Below are 26,669 nucleotides of genomic sequence, written 5' to 3' on the forward strand. Positions count from 1 at the left end.
AATAGCATCCCATTAAAACACAGAACCAGACTTGCTTTCAGGGGTTAGACTTCTATGCGAAACTTTATACCTAACATCTGTGAGGATGAAGACTTTCTTGTTGCCCTGCTTGCTCCCTGCCTCACTGTGAAAACCCTGGAGCAACATTATGAGACCTCACCATCTGCTCTCTGACAATAGTCTTCTCTCTTTCTGTTTAAAATAACAGAAATTCCAGCCACTTGGCGATTATTTGGGTTTGCTGTGGGACTAGGATTTTCAGCCAGCTCCTTTTGGACAAAAAGCTGATTTAATTCCCCAGTAGAGTGAAAACAAGGGAAGAAATAGTAAAAACAGAGTGACTAACAAGTGAACAGATTTGGAGCAAAGTTTCAAAGGAGGTGGTTAAATAGATATATAAAAAATTGCCTGGGCTTGTGTGCCTGCATAGTACAGCAGAAATTGTTAATGATAGTAAGCCCTACTTGCCTTTCACAGGAACAAGCACGATTTGTTTATTTATTAAATAAACTGAGTCAAGAATATGTCACCAACTAATAAATAACTTTAAACATTACCGTGTTTGAACTAGAAGACAGCTGGCACAAAGAAACAATTACACAGCCATTGGGATTTAACTTACAAAAGATTTCCATAAGTAATTACACTCTGTGAGTGTGAGAGGAAAGAAAGATTGCCCTTTAAAGGGGATAATGCCTTGATATTTTCCTCATGCCCTTTTGCTGTAAAGCTAATAACATACACAAACTGAAGTGACCCTGTATGTAACGGGCAATAACGGGGCTCTCCTGTTCCAGGTCTTCCAATCCCTCCACGTGCAAATACCTCCAGCCGTCTCGGTGGCCAGTCTGAACACGTAGCATTTACAGGGTCTGGCTCTTAGGTTACCAGATACACAGAACTTCTTTCTGTGCGTAATGCCACCTGGGTGTGCAGAATGGGCCACTCCATTTCCTTTTGTCTCCGATCCTTCTTTTTTTTTTACCTTAAATTTCAAATTATTTAATTTAAAGACTACTAATTTTATCTGACAGGTCAATCTCACTGCCCACATAAGTAAAAAGATGAGTCAGGTCTCTTTCTCACGCTGATGGTGAGTTCAGAAATGTCTTTGAAAGTAATAGTTTTACTGGCAGCATAAGACAATTTCAACAAATGAGAGGCAGAATTTAGGTGCTAATCATGTTATGGTTTACTTTAACACGTCATACAATAATAGAATCATTTTGGAAAAGATCTTTAAGATTATCGAGTCCAACCGTAAACCTAACACAATATATGCATAGTACAAAATTTAATACGTGAAGATCTCTGGTGCAACGTGCGCGGCTATGAAACTTTAGTAATTAAAGCAGCACTTACGCGTCTGGCACAGCATTCCTACCCATCCTCCAGAGCACTCGCAGATGTTTGGACCTATACATTCTCCGCCGTTCAGACATTTCTGCAGGCAAACAGCTGAACAGATTGACATGAAACAAGTGAGAAGATGTACACGGTAGATCTGGATGTTCAAGATCTGTCTGAAAGGTGACCTGCTAGGTTTTCTTCCATATGGCTAATTTCTAAAGAAGCGAATGTCTTCTGTTCATCAGAAAATCAGTGTTCAGGATTCTTTGATATTTGCTTCTTAAGAAATTTATCTTTGATGACTGTCTACTGGGAGCTTTGCTATTTCTAATGCTCAGCTCACCATCAGCTAAGAATACTCTTCATATGATATATTCATATGTGTTACATGCATATTATTTGTTCCATGTTATAAATAAATATATTCCCATATTGAAGTTTGATATGTTTATTGCATATATTATATCTTCACAGATCCTGAAAGAGTGAAGGCATGTTTTGGTGTATATGTGTGAGAGACTCAGAGTTCCTTCAGAATTTCTGAATAAATTATTAGTAATATAATCTCAAAACACTGGTTCTGAAACCATATTCACTATCACGACCAAAAGGGTAAAAAGCCAATATTTTAATCTGGTTTACATAGTGTATGTCATCTTGATTATAAATTTATTCAATTTACCTGTCAACATCAGGGTAATGAATAGCCACGTAAGGAAAAATATTCCTTCAAAATATTTTAGGGTGAGAGAGTTGTTTTAATTACATTTGTATGTAACTGTAGTCGGATCTGTTAGAGTTACAGAGTAAGAACACATCGTTCTCCAAATTACGCACCAAAATGTATCTGGTGACCTTGGGAGTGTACCAGTTTGGAAGGCTTTACAGCAGGCTTTAAATAGTTCTGTATTTTGAAATATATGGCATTTCTCTGTAAAATGTAAGAAAATATGCGAAGCTGTTAAAACATAAAATCAATGCTTCAAGTTTAATACTATAAAAATGAATTGCCGTAACAGGATGTATAAGACAGCCGCATGAAGCAGAACCGAGGGTTCCCCTACCCAGCTTTTTTTCCTTCGCAAGCACATCAAATGTTTACAGCATTTTGCATTACCTGTACGTAAAACAGTCTTTCCGCAAACTGCTGAAGTAGCAAAACAGATTCTATTCGCTAGATTGTTTTTTAATATTAAAAGAGGATTACAATTGATGTTGACTGGCCTAAGTGTTAGTAGTCTGTTCGATGGGCTTACGTCTATTGCAGTGCTTTCCCCTCCAACCGGACGGGCAGTCGCAGACGTTTGGGCGTATGCATTTCCCTCCGTTCATGCACACGGGATCGCAGACACCTGCAGGCACAGATCAAAGGAAGAACACGGCAGCTGTGAAAGGAGGGAAGACTTTAGCAGAGACTTATTCGCCACCTTTCAGAAGGTTCGATTGCTTGTAGTTAAAACCTAGAAAAGTAATTTGGATTTGAGAATCTGAAATACAGAGGCTTGATAGCTCCCATAAATCCTCCTGGAAAATGCTGCGCCTTGTGTGGTAGATCTTTTGGGGAAGCTCCAGCAAGAGTTGTCTCACCAGAAAAACGAGGGAGGCATTAATTACAATGATTCTCAGAAAAACAAGGAAGAAATTTTCTGTGGCAGCTGTGGACAGGCCGAATACTTGTTAGAGCTTTCACTTCCCAATTGGAAAAACATGTTCTCAGATGTTCATTTGGATAAGAAAAGACTTGAAGAGAATAGATTGTTTTCACACAATTTGGGGAGTGTTTTTGCATTCAACCAAGTTTAAAGACTAAATAGATCTATTCCTCCATTGTCTTTTTGCACAATTATTTATTAAAGTACTTACCTGTTTATTTTATTCTTGCATATAAATAAGATGTGAAAGCTCAGTTATTCTTTCAACCACAGGAAGCCAGATGATTTTTTTTGGTTAGACTTCATTAGAAATCTAATTGCTAATTTTTGCATCTCAGATTAAACCCTGTATTTATCAATATAGTTGCTTTACAACAACCAACAGTAAAAAATCACTGTTCTGGCAAGTCAAACATCTGCAATCCCAGCCCGCTTTGATATAGGTAGGTGCCACAGGCAAATACCCAAAGTCCTCATCTCCTGTTTCTCCCTGCCTGTAAGTGTAGGAAGGACCCATCAGAGGCAACGCAGTTTAGAAACATGGCAGTGCTGGTATGATGGGAGTGGGAATGATTTGCCTTTTACAGAATCACAGAATGGTCAGGGTTGGAAGGGATCTTCAGAGATCATCCAGCCCAACCCTCCTGCCAAAGCAGGGTGACCCAGAGCAGGGTGGACAGGAACGCATCCAGGTGGGTTTTGAGCACCTCCAGAGGAGACTCCACCACCTCTCTGGGCAGCCTGTTCCAGTGCTCTGTCACCCTCAGGGTAAAGCAGTTTTTCCTCACGTTGAGATGAAACTTCCTGTGTTCCTGGTTGTGCCCATTGCCCCTTGTCCTGTTGCTGGCCACCACTGAAAAGAGTCTGTCCCCATCCTCTTGCCATCCGCCCTTTAGATATTGATAAGGATTGATGAGGTCCCCTCTCAGTCTTCTCTTCTCATGGAAGAAGGCATTTGATAATGGAGTGGAAGACAATAAAGCTGTGTTACGTAGGAAATGGTTGGAAGGAGCATGAGTGTCAAGTTAGGAGGAGTCCGACAACGAAGGATTAAGAACACATTTGTGTCGAATGGCTTCTGCCATGTTTAAAGCTTTATAGGCACAACGGGATATCCTGGTAACTCGTTAGCAACAGCAGTAATCAGCAGCAGCTCTCCTTGCCTGTGGAGCCAGGGGGCTGCCCCACACCCAGCCCTTCCTCAGCAGGGAGCAGGCTACTGGCTTCTGCAGGCACCGAGGGGGCTGACAGCTAAATTCTAGCGTTACGGTGCCTTTGTTAGACTTAAGGTTGTGATGTCTTTTGGCACATAAGCAGTAAGAACAGAACTTGAATACTAATGCCGTAGCAATTCTGTTTTTTAAGTCATTGCTATGTACAGGGCTCTGAAACTACCACAACCCTCCCCCCAGACCTTTGCCGTAGAAGGTGGAAGTCAGCAAAGAGCCTCAAAATGGGAACGATTATTAAAAAATAGCATGCAAAAATACAGCAACTGTTGTTTAATGGGAGAATAACCTTCTGTTCCTCTCTTAGGTACGATCAGGCATTTTTGGATAGGTAGATTTAGATTCCCTAATTATTCCTCTGATGCACTGAAATATCGCGTTTGTGGCTTTTCGTGTCCTGGTCTGTTCCTTCAATGCAGCTGCTGCTGCACGGGCAGCTTTTAGAGCTATATTGCTGCTCTTGGTTGGCTGCTACATTTGCATTTTGCTCCGTGCCAAACCTCCTGGATCCCTCAGCACGGTGACCTGCCCTCAGGCAGGTCAGACTTACCCACGCTTGTAAGGGCTGCCTGGACCCAAGCCCTTAAACTGTCGTCCTCGTTTTCCTTCTTTCTCTGCCTCTCCTGATCCATGCTGTAATCTTGGCCTCTGCTTACTAGGGCTAATGGGGATCTACAGTTCTTGCTGAACTATCAAAAAGTGCTGCAAGTACTAGTTGAAACCCAGATGAGTTCAAAGTGTTGGGCAACCGGAACTCTGAAATCATTTCGTCTTTTATTTTCCCTCTTCCTTTCTGTCCCCTTTTTGATCTCATGTCTCGGACAACGGACTTCTGACCTACAATCTTATGTTGTGTTGTGTTCGACTTCCCATTTCAGTTATAAAAGAGCTCAGATATTCAGAATTTAGAAACGATGACCCCAAACCATAAAATGTGGATCGAGATTTCAAATGACCTTATGCTTTGTCATATTCACGAACCACAGTGTCCCCAGTGCTAACCTGCTGTCCCAAAATCATACAGTCGAAATCCAGGGATTTGATTTTGAGATCAAATGAAACTTGGACAATGTCTTCCTCCCACCCCTTAAAAAGTAAAGCCAAGAAAAAGTAACTAGAAGGACAGTACTATTTGTTCAAATGGGTATTTCTCTTTTTGTTTTGTCCCTTACATTTACTGTGTATTTTTAACATCATACAAACAATTGCTTTTTAAAGGTTGTTTTGTACTGATATCAGGTATTTTAAATGTTATGATGACAGACTCTTCCTTCAATTACAGGGAGTCAAACTAGTGTGCTTTCTGATTCATGTTTAGTTTTCAGTTTGTATATAACCAAATTTGTTCCAGCTTAATTTGCATTGCAACTCAGCAAAACTTTAAGTAGCAGGTGAGCTCCAGTCTTGGTCCGAGTAAAACACAACAGCTCAAACTGGCTTTAAACTTGGGATCTATTTCTTTGTGCAGCTGCCTTACAGATGAACAAGTAACTATGAAAATACACCATGAACTTCCTTTGCGTTGTTTATTGCTTAAGGCATCTCTCATTTAAGTGGTAAATCCAAAAGGGTCCCATTCAAAGCGACCTAAGGGAAGTACTTAAGTGGGAAATGTAGGATTGGGGCCAAACCTGTTCTGAACCGGAGGGGCACTTCTGCCTGCTCGCCCTCCAGGGCAGGTGCTTTCTCTCCTTGCTGGGGAATTCACCACCACCTTTATGTAAACAAATGCAGTGTTATCTCTCCCCTTCTCCTGTCTGACCTCCCCACCTTGTTCTCCCTTTCTTTAACTTCCTTAAGTACGATTCCATCTCAATACCCATCAGGCAGGCTTCAACAGTTGTCGATGATAACTAGTTTGGATCCTTTCTAGTCCCACTCCTTGGCCTCTGTGGAGGAGCTCCAATTTCAAAATAGCAAACAAAAATGTTACAGCCTCTCACAGGAAAACTAAATAAATTATCAGACACTAAGAGAGCAAATTGAATTATTGTAATCCTCCCAGGCACTGGCATGACTTTGAAAAGACTCGCAGTTTTTTTTTTCCCCTCCGCTTAAAAAAGGCCTGGCATCTTGACCCAAAGGCAACATTGGTTTGATAGGTTTTCCATCTGCCTTGGGGACAAGCCCTAATAATAGGGCTGTAAACACATTCCTGTCTTCCCTTTGTTGGAGGTTGTTGTGTACATAACTGGGGGTAGCGGGAGTCCTGTACTGTCAACACATCCTGGGTGGAAGCTTGCTGGTAGCCAGTAAGTATCACTAAAGCCTTAATCCCATTCCCCTTGCTGTCAGTGTTGACATTTACATGCTCTTCAGTAAGAACCAAAGCACAGAATTTCATATGCGCTAGAGTGACTCAATTCTATAAGGCGCCACAATTCTATAAGGCCACTGTTTAAAACTAGAAAGGACTCCCGTGATCTTCTGTTTTCCAAAACTGTTAAGTTAGATAAGCTAAGCCTATGTTGAAGGTGATAATGCAAGTTAAAGAAAAAGCATGATTACATGCTGTATTTCAGGTGAGGGGTGATTTTGATAAGGTAACAAGCAGGTGCAGGTGTAAAGACAAAATATAGGTGTTGCACAGAACATCATACAAAATGTACACAATTCTTCTGTGCGCTGAAAGGCACTCACAAGTTGTTAAGTTTTCTGTTTTATGCAGCAGCTCTTTCTCTTTGATGGCTTTAATGCATTTTGGCCTTACAATCACTTAAGATTTCCTGTGACCCTTTTCATAGCTCATCGCCTCTAGGCTGACTTGACCCAGTGAAGTGCTTCTTGCAACACTTTTTATCAACCTCCATGGAGCTCCATAATTCAATTGTTCAGCCCCAACCTCTTTAAGGTAGTTAGACCTCCTGTTTTGTCAGCCAAAGGGAACAATTTTCCTGCAAATTAAATATTTCCAGAGATTACTAAAATTCTAAAAAAAACCCCAATGAACACCTTAGATGTTTTCTGTAAAGTCAAATAGGTCCTGCTGGTGTAACTAACATCAGTGATGGACATCTACAATTCCAGTGTCTTCCTTTGCCTGCCCTTCTTGCCATTGATTTACAGTAGCAGTTCCTCTAAAATATACACAATATTAAACAAATTATCCCTGCTATGCAAAGTCAAAAGGGACTGGGGGCAAAGTTAAGCACCGGGCGTGGTTTGCTGGACTGCAATTGAGAGTAATCTCTTTTTCTAACAAACGGTCGTGATATTTGCCAGCAGTAGTTGCTGATTAGTTTACAGTGATTAAAAGAAGCTAGACATTTCCTTCAGACTCCCACTGCTTCTGTGGATTAGCAGACAAAAACTTTTCGAGTTGAACCTAAGCCACCTTTTGATGCAAGTACCCCATTACACCTTTTCTCGCTAGAAGGAAATAATAATAAGTAGTGAAAACCTTGTAATTTTGTTGAAATAGGCCAGTCTTCATCACCACCCTCATAAAGTCAAAACAGAGGGAGTATTAAATCAGGCTCCTAAAATCTTGGCAGAAAGGGGTCCTCTGCACTGTTTCAGGAACGCGCCTTGCCGCAGCTGAAGGTCTATGTCCTTTCCTGACAGTGAGACTGCACAGACTATTTCTTTCTGAAACAAAAAGTACCTGCCATCACATATCCTGAGCCACACTGCTGCTGAGGAGACAGTGCGTCACGCTGCAGTGCTGATTAGAAGATGTAGTTTTCAAGACAACTTTTCCTTTTTTCTTTTTTTTTTTTTTTTTTTAATCCCCTGTAGAAGCTGAGAAAATTGACCTGCTTCTGGATGCATTCTGCCTTTGGATGCAAGAGAGAAAATAGCCTCAAGCAGTACCATCTGTGTGGGCCAGCTAAGGTAATGCAGCAGGCTATAGCTTTACTGACAAAGAACACAGAAATGCGGCCAAAAGAACACCTACTGGTAGATATATACTTCAACGGATCCTTTAAGTCACCGTCCCCGTGCTGTCGTTTATATGTAATTCACAGGCATGGCTTTTATTTCTGGCCGGGGTTGTTTTGGACTGACTTCTCTGTGGGTCTAGTGCATATTTGGACTTGCTCTCTCTATTGCTCTTCTGAGGAGCAGGAAGCTTGATCACTTGCAGGTTTGGCTTTTGTATGTGTACACGTTGTTTTAATGTTCGTTTTCTCCTTTCTGCTTAGTGGTTATCTTGATTTGGTGTGACATTCTCAAACACAAAGAGCTGTAGCTGGGGAGATACGACACAGTAAGGACACAGAGCATGGGACAGATTTAAAAATAACACCGACTGGTCTTGTCAGGAAAATAAAGATGACGGAACCCAAGCTGAGAATAAAAATGAAACCAATAGATGTGAAAGCAGTGGGTTTTGTGTTGAAACTGGCACTTCTAGTCCTTTTCCAATGTTTATAGGCAATATACATCATCTATTGATAAAACACAAAATCCGGGGAGAAGCTCTGTACCAGGAACGGGACAATCATGAGGCTGCAGCCTTAAAATGTAAGGATGCTGCTGATCTTTTTCATAGGACGCGAAATGGAGGGTCGGGTCAGCAGTTTCACAAAATAGCGCAGCTCGATTGATCGACTGGAAAGAAGGTTCCCCATCGCTCTGGATGCGTTATGCATCCCAGCAGCACTGCTCGAATGAAACATTATCCTCACCGCAGTAAGGAAACAATTGGTTCGATGCTTCTAGGCTCCAAATAAAGATTTGATCTTGCTGAATGGTCTTTAATCCTTTCAAAAAAATTGAGTCGCAAAATGGGTGTGTTCTGGCCAAAAAGGGTGTTTCTGACAAAGGGCACCGTTGTTTGGATTCTACTGCCCTGACACTAGCAGAAACTAGTCACGGTAAAAAATGTCATTCTCCCCTGTAGAGGGTATAACTGATGCTCAACAGATCATTAGCGAGATGGATGTACCAATATATCTGCTGCTGTGAAGGTCCCAAATGCACATAGCTCTGAAAGACATCTTAGATTCGGGACACTAGCAATTTCTAGTCCCCTTTTTTGTCTACTTCCAAGGGCAGTAAGGAACAGTTTTGCCCGTGCTGAGTTTTAGGCACGTATATTGTTCCAGAGCTTGATTTTCTCTGAAATTCCTCATCTATGTTGATTTGGATTTATAAATAAAGAAATAACTTTCTCTCCAAGGTCTATCAATGTAACCTCACACATGCGATCCACTGAATGTCAGTAAGTATAGGCACAGATTTAATTTCAAGAAGAAGGAATATTTGTCATGTAATAAAATTGTTTGCAATTTTTGTGCAAGGTTCTTCTAAAATTTGGATCCTTACCCATATCAAGCTACCAATCATTTTGAGGTTTGCTCATCCCTATTTCTCGCTTCATGTGTCACTGACAGAGATGCAAAGCACTTCTTCGATAAATTACCTTTCTGAATAGTAAAAATAATCTGGTAGAAACCTCTGAGGGATGCAGTGCGGGAGAACAAATTACTACAAGACACAGAGGGAGCTGTAAATGTAATTGTGATGGGTGTGGTGACAGTTTGCATTTATAATATATTCACTTTACCACATGGCTCTAGCAATGTGAGTTAGTTTGCATGACCTAGCACGCATTTCAGAAGAAAAAATGGCCTGAAAAATTGTAGACCATATAGATAGCAGTGCAATGCCTGTGCTTCGCCTAATTCTGTCTGGGCTTCGTTCTGATGTGTACTCTGATATTCCCATGGGGCCGCTGAGTGTTATTAAAGCAGGAAATAAATCTAATTTAGGTATTAGTTCAGGAAAAAAAAAAAGGGAAAAATTAATTAATACTGGATGGCAAAACTACAGAGATGCTAGACTAAATTCTGAGTGTTGGGTTGTAATGGACTGCATTCCTGTTTGCTCTGTCATGCCATTCTCATCAGATGATACAATTTTATATCAGTTAAAGAACATCTTGATCTGTCCTGATCTGTACTTTCAAAAATTTCCCTGGTAATGGGCAAGACTCTGACGCCTCAGGCAGCTGTGGAAACCAGTGAGAGGTTGTGCCTCCAATACAGAGGGGACTCTCCGCTCTCCTTGGCCTGAAGTATTTCTCCCTCTGGGTCTCCTGATCTTTATTTTGCCTCCTGTCAGGTGAAACTCTTTCTAGAGATACAATGGTACGATGTTTGGATAGCTGCAAAATATTTCAGCATCTTTCAGAATGAAAGCTACTACCAACAAAATCGGCAGGTGCAGGTGCACGTTTATGTATTTGGTGAATATTCTGCTAGGAACTGTCAGGTTTTGAGATCATTAGCAAAACCTTTTTCTCATTTACTTGTTGGTTTCAGTCTGATTGCAACACTATTAATTTGAAAGAGACGATAGCTATACTTTATTCTCATCTTTGCAACTGTTAGTACATAAGTAATGTGGGGAATCGTAAAGTATACTCTCAGCACAGCTTATATTCCCATCTTGTTAGGGTCTCGGGTTTGGTAACATTTTCTCTTCATTGAAGAATGCTCTGTGTTTTATTAGGTCAGTGAACCATTGCAGCGTGTGTATAAATTGTTCTGTTGAGCTGCTTTCTTGTCATGCCCGAATAAGAAGTGAAAGAGGATTCTCATATACATTGTTTTCCTCTCTTGATTGTTTTTGCAGCTCGTGTGCTTGCAGTATGACCTGCCATTTAGGCACGTTTTCATCGCACTGAGTGGGCTAAGCCGTCGCCCGGGCTTGATGCAATTTGGTTTATTTTCATCTGTTCAAAGAAAAAGGGGGATTCAGGGTGGACTAACTGAAGAGAACCGCAATGGCATGGGAGAGACAGTCTCCAGCCAAGAAGACATCCAGCCACAGGCCACCGTGGTCCGGCTGATAACCCAGCCAAAGAGCGAGGAGGACCTCAGGTGGGAGCCCGGTCAGGGGGTTGGGAAGAGGACTGCTGTCTGCGTTGGCACCCCATTAATCTGTTAGTCGTCCTGTTGTTATCTGTCTTAGAAAGTAAGCTAAGTCTTACTTGGGAATCAACGCTGGAGAGGACTGTCTTTCCCAGGTCTTTTTGTGGATAGGCAACATTAATCTCCAGAATTTTTCATCATCTGGGCTTTTCGAGTGGTAGATCCCATGCTCCTTTTTTAGGAAGAGACATTTTTTAAATATTTTAATTAAAAATAGACCCCCCAAAGTATTGTTTCTTAAATCAACTAGAGGAAAAAAGCACTTATCCTCACCCAGAAGCCCACCACAAAGGGAAATGCAGTAATTCAGGAATCCCTGCTATTTTAGTTTAAATATGCATTTACATATGGCAGCGGGTCTGACACATTTCTTTAGCGCCTTTAAGATGCAAGTAAAGAAATACTGTCTCAAAACCTTGATTCTCTACTCTAGTAAAATTCATGCTGTAGTTTGTGAATGTTTTGCTTATGGAATGAATGAAAATTTAATAAGGCTTTTGGGCTTATTTAGGATATATATTCAGTTCTTATCCAGATATATTCTTGTTCTCTTCCTGCAAAATAAATTTAGAGACAACTGCGTGTGCTCAAAGCCCCTATTAAAATAAATGCACCAACTACATATATGTAAACAAAATGTAGCTTTTAAGAAAGGCCAGCTAGTGGTTTTGTCACAAATTCTTACTAAGGGCGAGCAGAGAGGAGCGCTGCTCTGCGAGGAGACCACAAACTTGTCCCTTGAGTCACTGCCTCCCTTTTGGGTCTCTCCCTTTCTCCGGGAATTCAGAGCTCTGCCCGTTGCCCCCAGGCAAGATACATGGATTGTGTTGTGTTCAGCTGAATGGGAAAGACAGTAGTAGCCCTGATTTTTTCTTTGTCTTCTGTTGTATTTCCTGGCCAAGGAAGGAAGATGACATCTGATATGAACCTATTCTGTTACACGGGCTGCAAAATCAAGTAAGAACTGAGACCAGTGTTTCCTTTTCCTGTGTCTCCAGACTGTGCACCAACTAGTCAACAAGCCAACCTGCCCGTTGTTCTACTTCTGGCGCAAAACTAATGCTTTTAGCAGTAAGTTACAAGTTTCTCTGCTATAAGCAGCTGTTTCCTTATGTCCAAACACCCACTGCCCGAGGATATTTGCCATCCAGAAATCTTAGACACATAGCTGCTGCCTTTAAGCACATCCTTAACGTATGAGAAAGAAGTCTAATGCAAACGATTACTCCATCCATTTGGATGAGATAGGTGGATTGTCCCCCGCTCAGCTGTGTGGGAGGGTATGTCGGACCTCTGGTTTGCAAACTGGCTGATTTTAGATGGCCTGAGTCAATCTGCCTACTCAAGGAAGATATTTCAGAGGATATATCACCCCTCGTCAAGATGAGAATTCGGTGGAGGTCTAATTTGTTGAGCAATAAGACTTCCTGCTTACGCAGCTGGCAAGGCAGTAATCTACAGAAACATTACATGGGAAGGCTGGAATATGGGAAATCAGTGACTTTCACAATATGACATTGCTTAGCAAAGAGCTGCCTTTGAAACCCAGTGTTCACATTTCCAATTAGTTTGCCTCTAGCTCTCATGCAAGTAAAGTCCTCACGGTATTGGGAAGGCAAAAGAGGGGGGGGAGGGAAGAGGAGCAAGCGGAGCTGGAAGAATGAGCCTGAGTTATACTGTGCACTGTGTATTGGCTATAAATCCTGCCTGCAGGAATTACTGAAATGGAGAAATAGTTATCTACTAACTTTGAGATCCAATCTGCAAAGTCCCAATGTCAGCGCGATGATTTATGCGATACAAAGTCGGCAGGATTCGGCCTGACGTGATAAAGTAGATGCAGGCAGAAACGGGGTCTCTCTGTTTTATAGCGTCAGCCAAGTCCCGCTCGCTGGGCGCCAGAGGAGCGGGCGAGAAGGAAGGGTGCCACCGGAGAGGCCGGGCCAGGCTGCAGGTGTGCTTGGTGCTCCGGAGGAGGGAGGAGGAGGATGTTCGGCACCGTTCTCCCGTGACCTTTGCTGGCTGCTGAGCTCCAGAGGGAGCTGTGGCTTGCCTTTTTGCGCAGAGATGAACTCGCTAGGAGCAGCCAGCAACGGAAAAGGGATAAACACGGCGTCCCGTGAATCTCTCTTTTTCTCCCCTTCTCTTCACTCCAACCCTTCATAAGTAAAGGAAACTTGGCTTTTGTGAGCTTTTCTTCTTCAAGAGTTGTTTCTAAGCAGCCCTGTGAAAATGTGGGTAGCAAATAAATGAAATCTAATCCATTTTCTTTGTTTATAATTTTTGTAAGGATGTGGTACAAATCAGTGCGAATGCTGCTTTAAAACCTCATGAACAGGAGTGATATCCCAGGATTGTTACAGCTGTGCGTTTTTTCAAAAGGGAATTTAAAACCAGGCGCGTGAATAGCTTTCTTTTAGTCTTAACGCCGAGTAAGTGTGTCTGATGCAAAGTCGATCCAGAAACGTATTTTATTTTGAGGCACTGCCAGCATTTGCCTCTTTCTGCTCAAACAGACTGATTATAGTGAAAACAACGCGTAGCAAGTGGGAATACAAGGTTGTAGAATTGCTGAGGCATAACCATGCATCTCCCTGTCAGCTCCGACGCCCCCTCGTCCTGGGTGCGGGTGCCTGGTTTGCATAATCACCAGGCAGTTATTTATCAGTAAACACACCAGGCAAAGCCTTGTATTTCAGCTGTCAGCCAATCAGACCTGGTTGATTTACATGTTTTTTGGGTCTTTTCTGAGATGTTGTTTATTTACATACAAAACAAACATGAACTTTCAGGCTGAACGCCTTCCTCCCTACACTAAAGAAGCAAAGGAGAATAATCCCGAATGGCAAAGGCACGGTGGTGCCACGCCGTCCTGCACGGTTTTGGCTGACAGGCAGAGATTATTAGAAATGCCAAACTGTACAGGGATGGAAGCGAAAATCCTAAGGCTGGTTGCTATATATTTAAAAGAAACCAACAGCATATGTGGGTTCAGTTTAGAAATAACCTGTCTTTGATTGGCTGCCATGGCTTTTACCTTTAATTATCTCCTTCAGTTGAGAATCTGAAGTTGCCAAAAGCAAACAGAAGCTTTTGTTTCTCTGTCCATGCAGGTGAGATATTAAGAAGGCACTTAAAAGCAGTGGAAACAATGCCAAAATATCCAAGGGGTAAGTGACCAAAAAACTGATTGGACTTATTTTTATCTTTACCTCTAAATGCTTACCTACCTAAAAAACCCCTTTATAAATCTGGTATCATGACAAATATGCAATTTGCTTAGATTATGTGAACCCTTTATTCTGTTGTTTCCATTACAGATATTAAGGTGCCTTTTTATGATATTTTTTAAGATGAAAGAAGTACTTATGAGCATTAATTACTGGAGAAACAGATACTCACAGCTGCTGTTATTCTCATTTTGTTGAGTCATCACAAGGACAAATGTCTGTCCCACTTGACCAGCTGCTACCTCTGAGTTGCAAGACGCTTGGGTTCACACATTAGGAACAGCCCTAACGTGCGAATTATCTCCAGGATGGGCATCCAAGTGCTTCTGGCTTCCCTGACTTCATGTAGCTCCATCAAAGGGGTCATCCAGTACTGGAATCAGGGCTGTACATGGGAGGGAATTTTCCCCTTGCTCTAACTCTGTATTGGAGCATATTAAAGCTGAAATCTAAGGGTTTACTGATGCAATTCGTATCATTATTAAGCTGGTTTCAGAGATAAGTGTGCAAAACCCGTGTACTGCTGTGTATAAACAATGACAGAATTGAAAAGACTGCCAATTTCAAGCATTCGCTGCAGGTGCGAAGAGGTAATATTTTTGTTCAGATCACTGTTTCTGAAAGGACAATTTCTCACTTTTTATGGTGCATGGGAAATTTCCCAAACCCACAAATATTTTCCCAAACTAAAAATCAAGAACGTTAGGCTGCTCTGCATGTAATAAATGGGTGGGAAACTTCTTCAGACTTGTCTTTTTCAGTCTTAAGTTTACTCACTCTATCTTGTTAGGTTTTATTAGGCAGGTAATAAATCCACCCAAAATTTCTAAGATTAGGGGCTCAGTGTAAGTACATAGTAAAGCTGATTTGCTGACAGAGGTTTTTGAAAGTGTTCTGGAAGTGTAAAATGACTTAAGGACATGGAAAACTCAGATTCAGAGAGTGAAGAGCAATTAAAATAATGATAAAACCCCTCACAAGGAATTGTTTTTCTCAGAATTGTCACATTCCTCCCTTTGGCTCAGCCAGCGGCACATTTCTCAGCATGGGGTGACCTGGCAGGAACAGGTTAGACACCACTGAGCTCTGATTTGGGCCACAGGTTCACCTCTGGCAGTTCCTCTGACGATGTGGCATGTTGTCCTGGTGACGTAAAAATGGGAGCTGTTGCAGTATTATTATTGTATCTAATTACAGTTTTTCTATTGTCATGTCTGTATTTCTTTTCCTTACTCTTTGTGTAAAGATAGAACGACTCTGCACAGGTTGTAGTATCCTGTGTGACTCAGGGCACAGCTGGGTTACACGGGGTCCTTAAAGGCAAACAGAAAAGATGCTCAAATCCAGCGAAAACCCACTCTGTAAAGTAGGAATCCACTGTTTGTTTTTTTTTTCCTGATTCCTTCTTGCCATACCAGGAAGGCTGGCAGAAGCACTGCACGGATCATGTCCCAGCTGGGTTTCTGAGCCCTCAGACACACGGCACATGGGGCTGGTCGCACCTCTGCAGAGTCAGCGGCCCAAGTGGCCACAGGATTATACAAATTAATTTGATAAATGGATAAAAACATATATATATATACTGCTAGTGACACTGCAAATGAGACAGAATGAGTTACATGACATATTAGCTCCTTCTGGAACATAAGATGGATATCATGGTATTTTTTATACATTCTATTTAAGAAAAAGGGGTTGGGTAGTGGGACTTCTTCACGTGGGGAACTTACTTTCCACATTTCATTTGTCTGTGTGTAAATAAATTAGGAACACGCGTCTATGTATAAACTCCTGGACTTTAAGTGTATGCCGAGTACATCAGCTGATCCACCAATCAGGTCAGTGCCTGACTTAAAATAATATAAAATCACATCAAAACAAGGTATGAAATGCCTTTGACACTTGAGCTCTGAGATGTATTGGACTGGGGGCAGCCTCCAACTGAGGGGAGTGCTACTTTTCTCCATTTTCTTTGGGGGGGAAGGTTTGCGGAGGTCAACTGGGACTCACTGCTGCTGTGTGCCCTGCAGGCCTTTGCTCCAGAGGAGTGGAGAAATCTGGATCCTCTGGCGGAGGAGAGAGAAGCTATTTCATATGACAACAATGATAAGACACACAGCTCTAATAGCAACTGCTTGCTACGAAGAGCTTGTGAATAACCTATTTCTTTCTATGGATCATGATACCTGTCCCATGTGCAGTTGACTGTAAGCAAGAAAAAAGAAACATTACTGAATTATTTTACCTATTAACAGTCAGGGGCCAGTGAGTATGCAAATAGTAGCATTTTCCTTCCACTTAATCACGTTTCTCTTCATTCACCACAGACACAGGTCCTTTCTTTAAGTATTCATAAGACTAAGCTAAATAAAACTGAAAACATATTGGTCATTGAAGTAGAATGGAAGTTGCGATTGGACAGAACAAAAATATTTTTGTCACATCAGAAAGCTTTTTTGCAAAAGATTATACCAAGACGGGCAACAAAACCTCATAAACTCTTTGAAAGTGGAAAGAAACATGCTGTGGATTGGCAGCAGTTGGAGCATTTAGGGCAGCGCTTTGCCAGACTGCAATCATGATCACCTCTTTTTTCCTTTGATCTGTCTGGAGATGCGCTAGCGTGTTTAAAGCTGGGAACGGCACTTTTCTAATGTTCTCTAGCCTCAAAAACAAGATGCCAAACATAAGGTTTTTTTCCTCTTTTCTTCCCTCCAGCTTGTTTCTGCCAGAACAGACTATTCAGTTGTGTACTTTGCAGCCAGGCAGAACTGTGCATCGTGATTCTCTCTGCTGAAGGAGGGGAGAGCTGTAATATGGGGATTGAGAGGGCTTTTGTTGCTGGAAGGAATTTTTTTACTAGCTTTTTTTTCTCTGTGTGTGAGAGACATAAAATGCTCTGGAAACACACAGATTCTTCCTGCCAAGAGTGGTTGTTTTCACAGCTCCCCTTTTGCCAATTTCAAACTGGTTAAGAAATAATAAAAAATAAAAATAAAAAAAAAAAGTTTTCACATACATATACTAAACTCCCTGGATGACAGATATTGTTGAGCAACAGAGTCTGTAAAAGTGCCAAAATAACCTATTTCCCCTGAAGAATAAAAGAATCAAATACGAATACCGATGCTAAGGTGAAGAGGGAATTTTCAGTGACAAGAACAAAGGCAAGGCTGAAGCGTTATTAACCGACTGTCTTAATTAAGCTAGAAGTATGATGTTCTAATATTTTTCAGGATCTCAGTCAGCTGCTCTGCCTTTGCTTTTAATTTTTTTCCCCAAAAATCTTTAATGCAATATAATGGATTCCTCTCCAAATACCGGAGTTATTCTTTGTGAATGCATGAAACATTTAGAGAGGATTCTAGCAAAATGTTCTGCTCCCAACATTGACTTGACTTAATGCTATTCTAATTAACAGGTTGGTTTTAGACATAACGTAGTGCCGTACGTGCTCCGGTAGAAATATAGGAGATCATGGCATAAATCCAGACTATATATTCTGTTGAACATACACAGAAGGGAGAAGAGTTGTCTATGAGTCAGAGAATATTGGAAAGCAAAGGGAAGTTTGTAACTTACTTTTCTGACACCTTCTTCCAGTGTAGCCCTCGGTACAGGAGCACACGTTGGTCCGAACGCAGTGACCACCATTCTTACAAGGGGGAATGCACACAGCTGGTGAAAGGAAAGCGAAAGTTTTGTGCACCAGAATCACACAGGGGATCGACATTGCCTAAATATAAGCTCCTTATTTAGGTGCCTGTGGCGGGGGACCAACCTGCAGAGGCTTTTTTCTTTAGTTGGGGTAGAGAGGGTGTCTCTCCAAAGGATGATTCGGGCAGGTGCCTACCTAGACATCCTGATTCTTTCTTGTTTGTGGAAAGAACGTGGGACACAACTCCGGTCACCTAAGGGTCTCTTTCAGATACCTGCAGTCAAGTGGTCGGAGTATTCCTGAGAATCTCTTAGGTTTTTAACTCTCTAGCTAATGGTCTTCTTCAAGGGCTTCTGCCCTTGAAATATAGATGTGTTTGATATTTGATAACTTGGTTTTGGTGCTGTTTCTTCCCCTTTTCTCAAGGAAGCAGAAGGAAGGGTTTTGCTTTTCTTCAGCATCCATCCACTCTCTCCCTATATCACTACTATAATCCACAGATGTGGATATTTATTTCCAAGTTTCAGTTCTGTCCAAACCATAACAGTTAAGGATAAAAATTCCAAATCACCTAGATGTTGAAAATCACCTTCCACGTTGAACCTCAAGAGAAAGATCATCAAATTACAGAGTCTGTATCATTTTCACCCTCTCCTTCACCCCCAACATCACAAAAACAAAGAACTTCCAGCAAACTCCATTTGCAATTAGATTTTTGTGTGTGAATCATTCACTTGCAAAAGTATGCGTTGGGATTGCATTCATCTAGGAACTCCCGGGAAACGGGAGAAAGAAAAAAAGAACTTTTACTATTGAAATAGTACAGGTTTGGTGATAAGAGTGTATTTATATACCCAGATGCAGGAGGGGTTATTAGAGGCACGCTCAAAAAAATGAAAAGCAAGTGGTGTAAGCACAGGAGTCTTACAGCTATTTGAGCCCTAAACATGAGTTCATCTCTCCTGTCCATTCCACCTGAGCTAACGGGTAGTTAAAGTATTCGTTAATTTGACTTCTACAGCACAAAGTGAGCAAGAAGCCCAAGATACTGTTAGCTGCAGTTTAGAGCTCTCCTCTGTAGGACAGGGATTCAAAATCAGGTCCTGCTCTGTGTCAGGCAGAGTGGTGTTTGATCGGATCTTTGAGCAGGGATCTGAAGAAGTCCTGTATAGGTCTCCCATCCACTGCACTCTAGGATGCTCGGTCAAGTGGGTGATGTTGTGAGCCCCATTTGAATATAAGTGATCATCTAGCTCTGAAACACGGTATTGTGCACGCTAGAGTACGCAAAATGAACAAAGTAGAGCCATGCTTTAGCATTTAATTGAATAATGGCTAATTAGTGATATCACTGACGTCAGAGAGTTTTAGATTAATTGTTTAGTTATCATTAATGCCATCATAAATAAGTGCTTACTCCTTCACAGTACCATTAAGAACAATATAATGGGGATTTACGACAGCCTATAACATCAGGCCCCCCCATCAGGATTGGGGTGGAGTAGCTCGAAAGCTGCCCGGCAGAAAAGGACCTGGGGGTGCTGGTGGACAGCCAGCTGAATATGAGCCAGCAGTGTGCCCAGGTGGCCACGAAGGCCAACAGCATCCTAGCCTGTATCAGGAATAGTGTGGTGAGACGGACTAGGGAAGTGATCATCCCCCTGTACTCGGCACTGGTGAGGCCCCACCTCGAGTACTGCGTTCAGTTTTGGGCCCCTCGCTACAGGAGGGACATTGAGGTGTTGGAGCGTGTCCAGAGAAGGGCTACAAAGCTGGTGAGGGGTCTGGAGGACAAACCTTATGAAGAACGACTGAGGGAGCTGGGGTTGTTTAGCCTGGAGAAGAGGAGGCTGAGGGGAGACCTTATCACCCTCTACAACTACCTGAAAGGAGGTTGTAGAGAGATGGGGGCTGACCTCTTCTCCCTGGTGACAAGTGATAGGACGAGGGGAAATGGGTTCAAGTTATGTCAGGGGAGGTTTAGATTGGATATTAGGAAACATTTTTTCACTGAAAGGGTTATTAAACATTGGAATAGGCTGCCCAGGGAGGTGGTGGATTCACCATCCCTGGAGGTGTTTAAAAAAAGGGTAGATGGGGCACTTAGGGACATGGTTTAGAAGTGGCTTTTGTCAGGGTAGGTTAATGGTTGGACTTGATGATCTTAAAGGTCCCTTCCAACCTCAGCAATTCTATGATTCTATGATTCTATGATCAAAGGAGCATACAGGGAGTTATGACAGGGAAAGTCTCTGGATATACTTCATGTGGGGACAGGTAATGCTATAGGCTGCTGTTTATATTTTAAGCCCGGATCCTTTATCAAGATGATAAATAGAGCTTTCTTACCTCTCTGGCACTGCGGCCCGTAGAAGCCATAAGGACATGTGCACGTGTTTGGCCGTACACAGATTCCTCCATTCAAGCACATGGGATTGCACACAGCTGTATGTGAATATAAGATAACTCTATGAATCCTGTATAATTTTGAATTTTTTAAAGTAGGCACTCTTTTGCTGCTGTGCATGTCATTATAGAATAAACATTTCTAGCAACATTGTGATAAATTTCACACCGTCCTCGCTGGTCAGTTGTGCTGCGGCATTTATTCATTGTCGACACAGTGGGAGCGTTTCAGTGGTGTTTTAGCATAGCTTGGGGGACGAAATAAAGCATAATTTAATAGTTTATTTCTGATGTCTTCCTTTGATTTGCACAGTTCATTTGCTTCCAGCTCTAGTATCCTCACCAAACAGGATCCCAAGGCAGTAAAATGTAGTCACATTGCGTACAGCCTGGATAACCCGGAGATCAGATATTAACCATTTGCTGCTTTGTCTGAGTTCAGCAGAGCATCGTGGCATTTCCGTGAAGCTGAATAGGCACGTGCCGCAAAACCTCCCTTTGTTCTGCCTCATTTAAATGCCAGTTCCCACAACATATTGGCTCGTGCATCACCAACAAAGCCACTGGCTGAGCTCCCTTTGCCTCTTTATTTATCCTTTATTACTGTAGATGATATAACAGGCATTAGAAATTAAAAGCTGTCTGGCATATTTCTATGCGGCAAGTACCTGACTGTTGAAAAAAAAAGAGTATTAGAATTGCAAATTAGTTTAGTTGGGAAGTCGGTGTGTGAAGAATAAGGAATCTGATAAAGTTTTCATTGTAAAGCAGAGTGACACTTTAAAACAGTCTTTTTCCTTCTATTCCCTTTGTCTTTCTGTATCTTACAGAATAGCTCATTAAATAAATTAAATACATTTAAGCTTAAATAAATTAAGGGTCACTAAAATGTTTCAGGCGAACTAAAGGAGAAATAAAAAGTTAATTTGGAAAGAGAAAGGAAGTGAAATTGTGGTCTAGATGAGAGGCTTTTCTGAGTAAGCAGCAGTCACGAAGTCAAAATGGACTTCATTTGTTGCTAATGGTGAATTTGGATTAGTTGTGTCGTTGTCCTAGCTAGTTCACAGATGTCCACATTCTGTCAGTGTTTATAGCTCCATTGGTAAAGTTCCCTAACTCCCTTTTTTTTTTTTTTTTTGGTTTGTTTGTATATCTCTGTTCATCCAGAGACTCCTATCCTATCACTTGAGGTAGGAAACCCCAACAGTATCCTCAAAATACTCTGCGTAGCGCACACAAAACCATGCTGGAGAGGTGAGCCTGATAGTCTTTCACCTAAGGAATTATCAGACAAACAAATCCAGCTGCAGTTACTCTGGGTTGGAAATTACTGCTTCCGCTGCTGATGATTGTCCTCCTCTTGGAATAATCTTGTTTAAAACCACCCCAAAATAAATTTGCAGAATTCAAGGAGGGTAATCTCCGGCAGGGAAAAGAGGAGATAGTGGGAACCAGAATAGCTAGTGGCAATCCCAGGCATTTACCATGGATCTTACCTAGGTTAATTTATGTGTCCTCAATAGGTCTGTCATTTCAACACTTACAGGAAGAGCAATTTCAGGGAGATGGAGGTTAAAATGACATCTCTCACCTTTCAGGAAAGGTAACGTAGGCTGCAGGTGTCTTAGTCATTTAATGTTCACCATGGCAGAGGCAGACTGCCTCTGTAGCCTTGAGGTTTGGCACTGATTAAGGTACTCCTTGTGCTTGCTTTAATATTTCGCTATTTTGCATGCCTTGTCCCGGGTGAGTGCTCCAGCTTTTAGCGCTTAGACCCTGAGAGGAAGGTCTGAGCTGTACCTATTCGAAACAAGGTCCAAAACGATGAGTCCTGCCTACAAATAGGTAGCTAGTTCCGATCCTCACCGCGTCATTTTGTTCTGACGGGTGGAGGTGGGTTTTCCCTTTTTGTAGCTTTTGTAGGTACTCTGCGGGTATGAGAGAGTGGCAGGAGGAGCAGTGTGGATTCTGCCAGCAGCAGGAGGTTTAGCATTAGGGGCCGAATGGTTACGTCCTCCTTGCAAACTGGCTTTTGTTCTGTCTCATACAGTCACAGGTCATCTTCTGGAATGGAAAACTGAATCCAAGAACTAGACCACAAAAATCTTAGTAGTCAGTCTCAGTTTCTGGTAGCATGCCTTTCTAGGCTCACTTTTCTTCCTTAGACTATGAGGTATTAGAAGTGTGTATGTAGCTGCTAACTTAGCAGCTGAAGTCACCTTAGCTTTCTTATGTTCTTGTCCCAGCTTAAACTGGCCTCCTGCCTCCGTAAACTGTACTTTTAAATTCAGATTTGACTGCATACAGTTAAAAATCACCAAAATGCCAAACACTTGTTCTTTCTGCCCCACCATCGTACCTTGGGAGAAATATGTGGGGTTAAAAGCAGTGAAAACTGGAAGTTGGGCAGATGGCGAGCAGTGCAGACGGTTGCATTGCCCTCATCTCTGCCACTGCGGGCGTGGGGCAGGACTCATTGTTTGGGCTCTCCGTGAACAAGACCAACAAAGAGTGAGGTTATGTCCATGGCAGCTGAGACTGTAAGTCAACACATCTCCAAAGGCTCCAGTGAGAATTTTTCTCATTTGCAGAAGCTACCAAGCACCTAGAAAGGTTGTGGCTCCTGAAATGGTGAATAGGTTTATTTTCGATTTTGTGTAACCTGAGAAGAAAGTCCAGGATCACACGAGCTTAAAAAAAGCTGCAAAAAGGTTTTGTTTGTGGGTTTCCTCTATGTGACCCTGAGATTTACATAAACATCTAAACTTATGAATACTTACATAAACTCAAAGCCTTCTGAGGTTTTGCCTTTTACGAAAAGGTCTCCTTTTCTTACATTTTAATTCTTTAAGCGCTTCCTACTCTGACTGCTGAATTGCAGGAATCACATGGATTTCATGCAGCAAAAGAAAAGAGAGACAAATCATTTCTAACCACTTACCTGTTTCGCAAGAAGGGCTGCTCCATCCGTTTCTGCATTTGCACTCATCCGGTGACACGCAGACCCCACCGTTATGGCAGTGTCTGTTACACACCACTGGAAAATACGCAAAGGATCAAAATCTTGTGTTGGTAACACCGATGCAAACCCTAAAGCTGCTCTATTACAGCAACTAGCTAATGGTATTAGTCCAAGAGGCAAACGGAGGGATGAATCCATCCCTTTCCTTGGTTTTCCTTCTCTTTTCCACCCATTCTTTCCATCAGAAGTCTTGCGTCTAAAATTCTTTGCTTTTTAAGTATTCCAGCTACCCTGGTTCAGAGATAAAATTATATTCCTGTCAAGAGCAACCTGATATTTAAATAAGCAGCGAGGACTGTAATAATGAAACCGCATATGTTTCACCATTCAGCTAATATAGAAGGATTTGAAGGCTGATTTTTTCCCCAGATGTTCCATATATTGAGCATCTTTTGTAACTTGTATGGCACAATAACGTGACTCCTAATAGGTATGGTTTTCTTTTTGTGAACTCAAAATTAGTATTACCGCATTCACTCACACAACCTTGAATTTCATAAATGTTACTATAAATAACATGGAGGTTTTTGCTTGATTGTTTTTCCAGAAGCACTTTTATGTAGAAAGTGTTGATATAGATGTGCATATTTTTACATAATACAACTCCGCTGCTGGTAAATATATGCTCTGAAATAGTTATTAAATATTACTTCAATATATTAGACTTTGATTTCCTTGCTGTATTCAATCATCATTTCAGGGGGAAATATCGAAAAATAAAAAGGCTTTTTCTGTCTTATAATTTTCTGCAAATTCAAACATGTAATGAGGAGAAAAGCCGGAATGATTTCATACATACTTGTTTCACATCGAGGACCAACAAATCCATAAGCACAAGAACAAGTATTTTGAGATACACACGTTCCTCCATGCTCACACGGTGGATCACACTGCACTGCAAGAATAAAACACGAGGACAAAAAAATGCAGTTCGAATGTTGCATTCTGTGTGGTTATGAGCACAACACTTGTTACTACTTTTCCTATGCCATTTTATTAATCCAACGGGTAATTTGGCTACTGAGGAACTTGGTTACTGCAGGGTGAAAGCGGGTATCACGTCAGTAATACAGCACTAACTAATGAGTAGCTATATAATGTCTGCAAGGGAATGATTTTAACATAATCATATTTAACTTCTGAGCAGGCAGATTTTTAAGTATGTGTTTTTGAAGTCTAAGGATGGATCAACCACAAATGTAGTTAATGCTAAAGACCTTGCCCTTCTCTCTCTACGAAATTGCCTTGTGGATGTTCGGTAAGCCTTAACAGGGGTCAGAAGTTACGCTAAAGCAGAGACGAAGTGTTTCTTCTGCACAGAAAAGAGTTGCATGGGAATTTGTCACCTAAATGACAAATAAGTAAGCAACAATTTAAATGTTTAATAAGTAGTGTGAGGTCTGCAAAGCAGCAAGTTAGATAATGCTTTCTCGACATATTACAATATGCAATGTCGTTCTGTGGGAAAAAGAGGATGTGCAGGTGTATGGCGTAAAGCTGGAAACTTTTGGAAAATTGCAGCTGCTGAAACAGGCTATTTGATGAAGACACTCGTTTAATTTTTAAATGAATTTTTAAATTATGAACCTATTGGCTTTGTCGTGCAGGGAGCCCGGAAGCTTTAGCCTCTTAAACCTAACATCTAAGGTAGGTATCTGACATCTGATGTCATGAATACTTCTATTTGTAGCCCTCTAATAAGGGGTAGTTCTGTATGCCGAGCACATGAGAGGAGGAGAGACGACCACGGAAGGTAAAAGACAACCACTGACACTTGAAGAAGAAGAAATGCTGTGTGCAGGAGCAGAGCAAGGCATGTGTGTCGGCTGGCTCTCACACCTTCAGAAAAAAAAAGCCACCTCACATAAAAGAATGAAAAATATCTTTCCTTGTGCTTGGGAAGTGAATACAGAGAAAAATGTTGCACTTTGGCACACTTTACTGGCAGAGTTTTGTCTTTTATAATGGATATGAAGCTAAGCAAGGTTATTCCAAGGAAAACGCAAAGTGAAGCTAAAGAGATCTGAAACAAAGCATCTTTCATTTTAAGTATTGTTACAAGGGCAAAAAACCCCTGAATGTACCACATTTTGCTCTTAAAACTGGAAAATGGACTATGTAACTGGAAAGCTAAATGAAGGACAAATACTTGTAGCACCGCACAATTTAAACAAAGCTCGTGCATCAAAGGCCTCCTCACCTCTTACGATGCCACCAAGCCTTCACATAAAGCCATTGCATATCAACCTTGTCACCCAAAAACGTTACAAAAGCCAGCACGCATTTTCTGATTGCAGTTAAAAAGACAAACTCCAAGAAGGTGCCTTTAAATAAACCATTTTGACACAAATAACATTAAAGAAATGTATTTGGCGTTAGATCTGCTCTTCAGGTACCGCAGTATTTACACCTCCTGTTACCATATAGTTTTAACGGTGAAATTTTCAATGTTGCATTAAAATAACTTTAGGATTTGACATGCCTGAGAACAGAAAACTTGCTAGATATAGTTTAGATCCCTACTAAACATGCTGAGAATGTCATTAGGCTAACTTTAGTTTTGATTTGATGGGCTATAAGGTTTAGACATTTGCAATTCCACATGTGTTTAGCTGAAATTTGAAGTGTACGTCTGGGAGAAAAAAAGAATAAAAAAAAAAAGCAATGGCAATTTGAGGACAACATGAATAGATTTGATTTAGACCCATTAAGCAGTTAGGGTTAACCTTTCCTAAAGTTCTTCGAATTCCACCACCGGCAGCAGGGGCTGGAGCAGGTCAGAGGCTCAGGCAGCTCGGGCTCTGGTGCGAGCAGCGGGCAGCAGTCCGTGGTGGAACAGAAAGCGGAAGAAAGGGAAAGAAATCGAAGCTGTTTTCAAAGAAATTTGTTATTCCTTTAAAATTGCAGTACTCTATTTATAAGCCACCAGTCGCGTTCGGGGGCTTGTGGTAGATGTCACTGAAGTGAATGACAGGCGCAAGGGAGGAGGGTGCCCACCCGTCCGCTGCACACACCTCCCTCTGAAACATCTCCGCTCTTCTGGGCCTGGGTGACCACGGGGAGTTGCTTATAAAGGGATCTCTTTGCAATTAGAAATTAACGGTAGGTGGAATGGGTTAATATTCTCTGCGTGGAGATGGGGAAACACAAAACCTGGGAAAAATGTACCGCTCTTTTTGAAGTGCGTGAAATGTGATTGTCTTTCCTGGAGGACGATGGCCGCATAAAGCCTCCAGGTGCC

General features: G+C 41.6%; 1 protein-coding gene across 1 annotated transcript in view; it reads right to left on the reverse strand.

Moving 5' to 3' along the window:
* The window catches only part of LOC141746602 (von Willebrand factor D and EGF domain-containing protein-like), a 187,291-nt gene that overhangs the window by 14,163 nt on the left and 146,459 nt on the right, over window positions 1-26,669 (reverse strand). Inside the window, exons 22-27 of the mRNA XM_074595441.1 lie at window positions 24,228-24,323; window positions 23,348-23,443; window positions 20,350-20,445; window positions 17,925-18,020; window positions 2,607-2,702; window positions 1,363-1,458 (exon numbers count right to left, since the gene is read on the reverse strand). Of these exons, the coding sequence (XP_074451542.1) occupies window positions 1,363-1,458; window positions 2,607-2,702; window positions 17,925-18,020; window positions 20,350-20,445; window positions 23,348-23,443; window positions 24,228-24,323 (576 nt within the window). The remainder of the gene's footprint in view (window positions 1-1,362; window positions 1,459-2,606; window positions 2,703-17,924; window positions 18,021-20,349; window positions 20,446-23,347; window positions 23,444-24,227; window positions 24,324-26,669) is intronic.

The sequence above is a fragment of the Larus michahellis genome, chromosome 7 (assembly GCF_964199755.1).
Source record: "Larus michahellis chromosome 7, bLarMic1.1, whole genome shotgun sequence".
NCBI lineage: Eukaryota > Metazoa > Chordata > Aves > Charadriiformes > Laridae > Larus > Larus michahellis.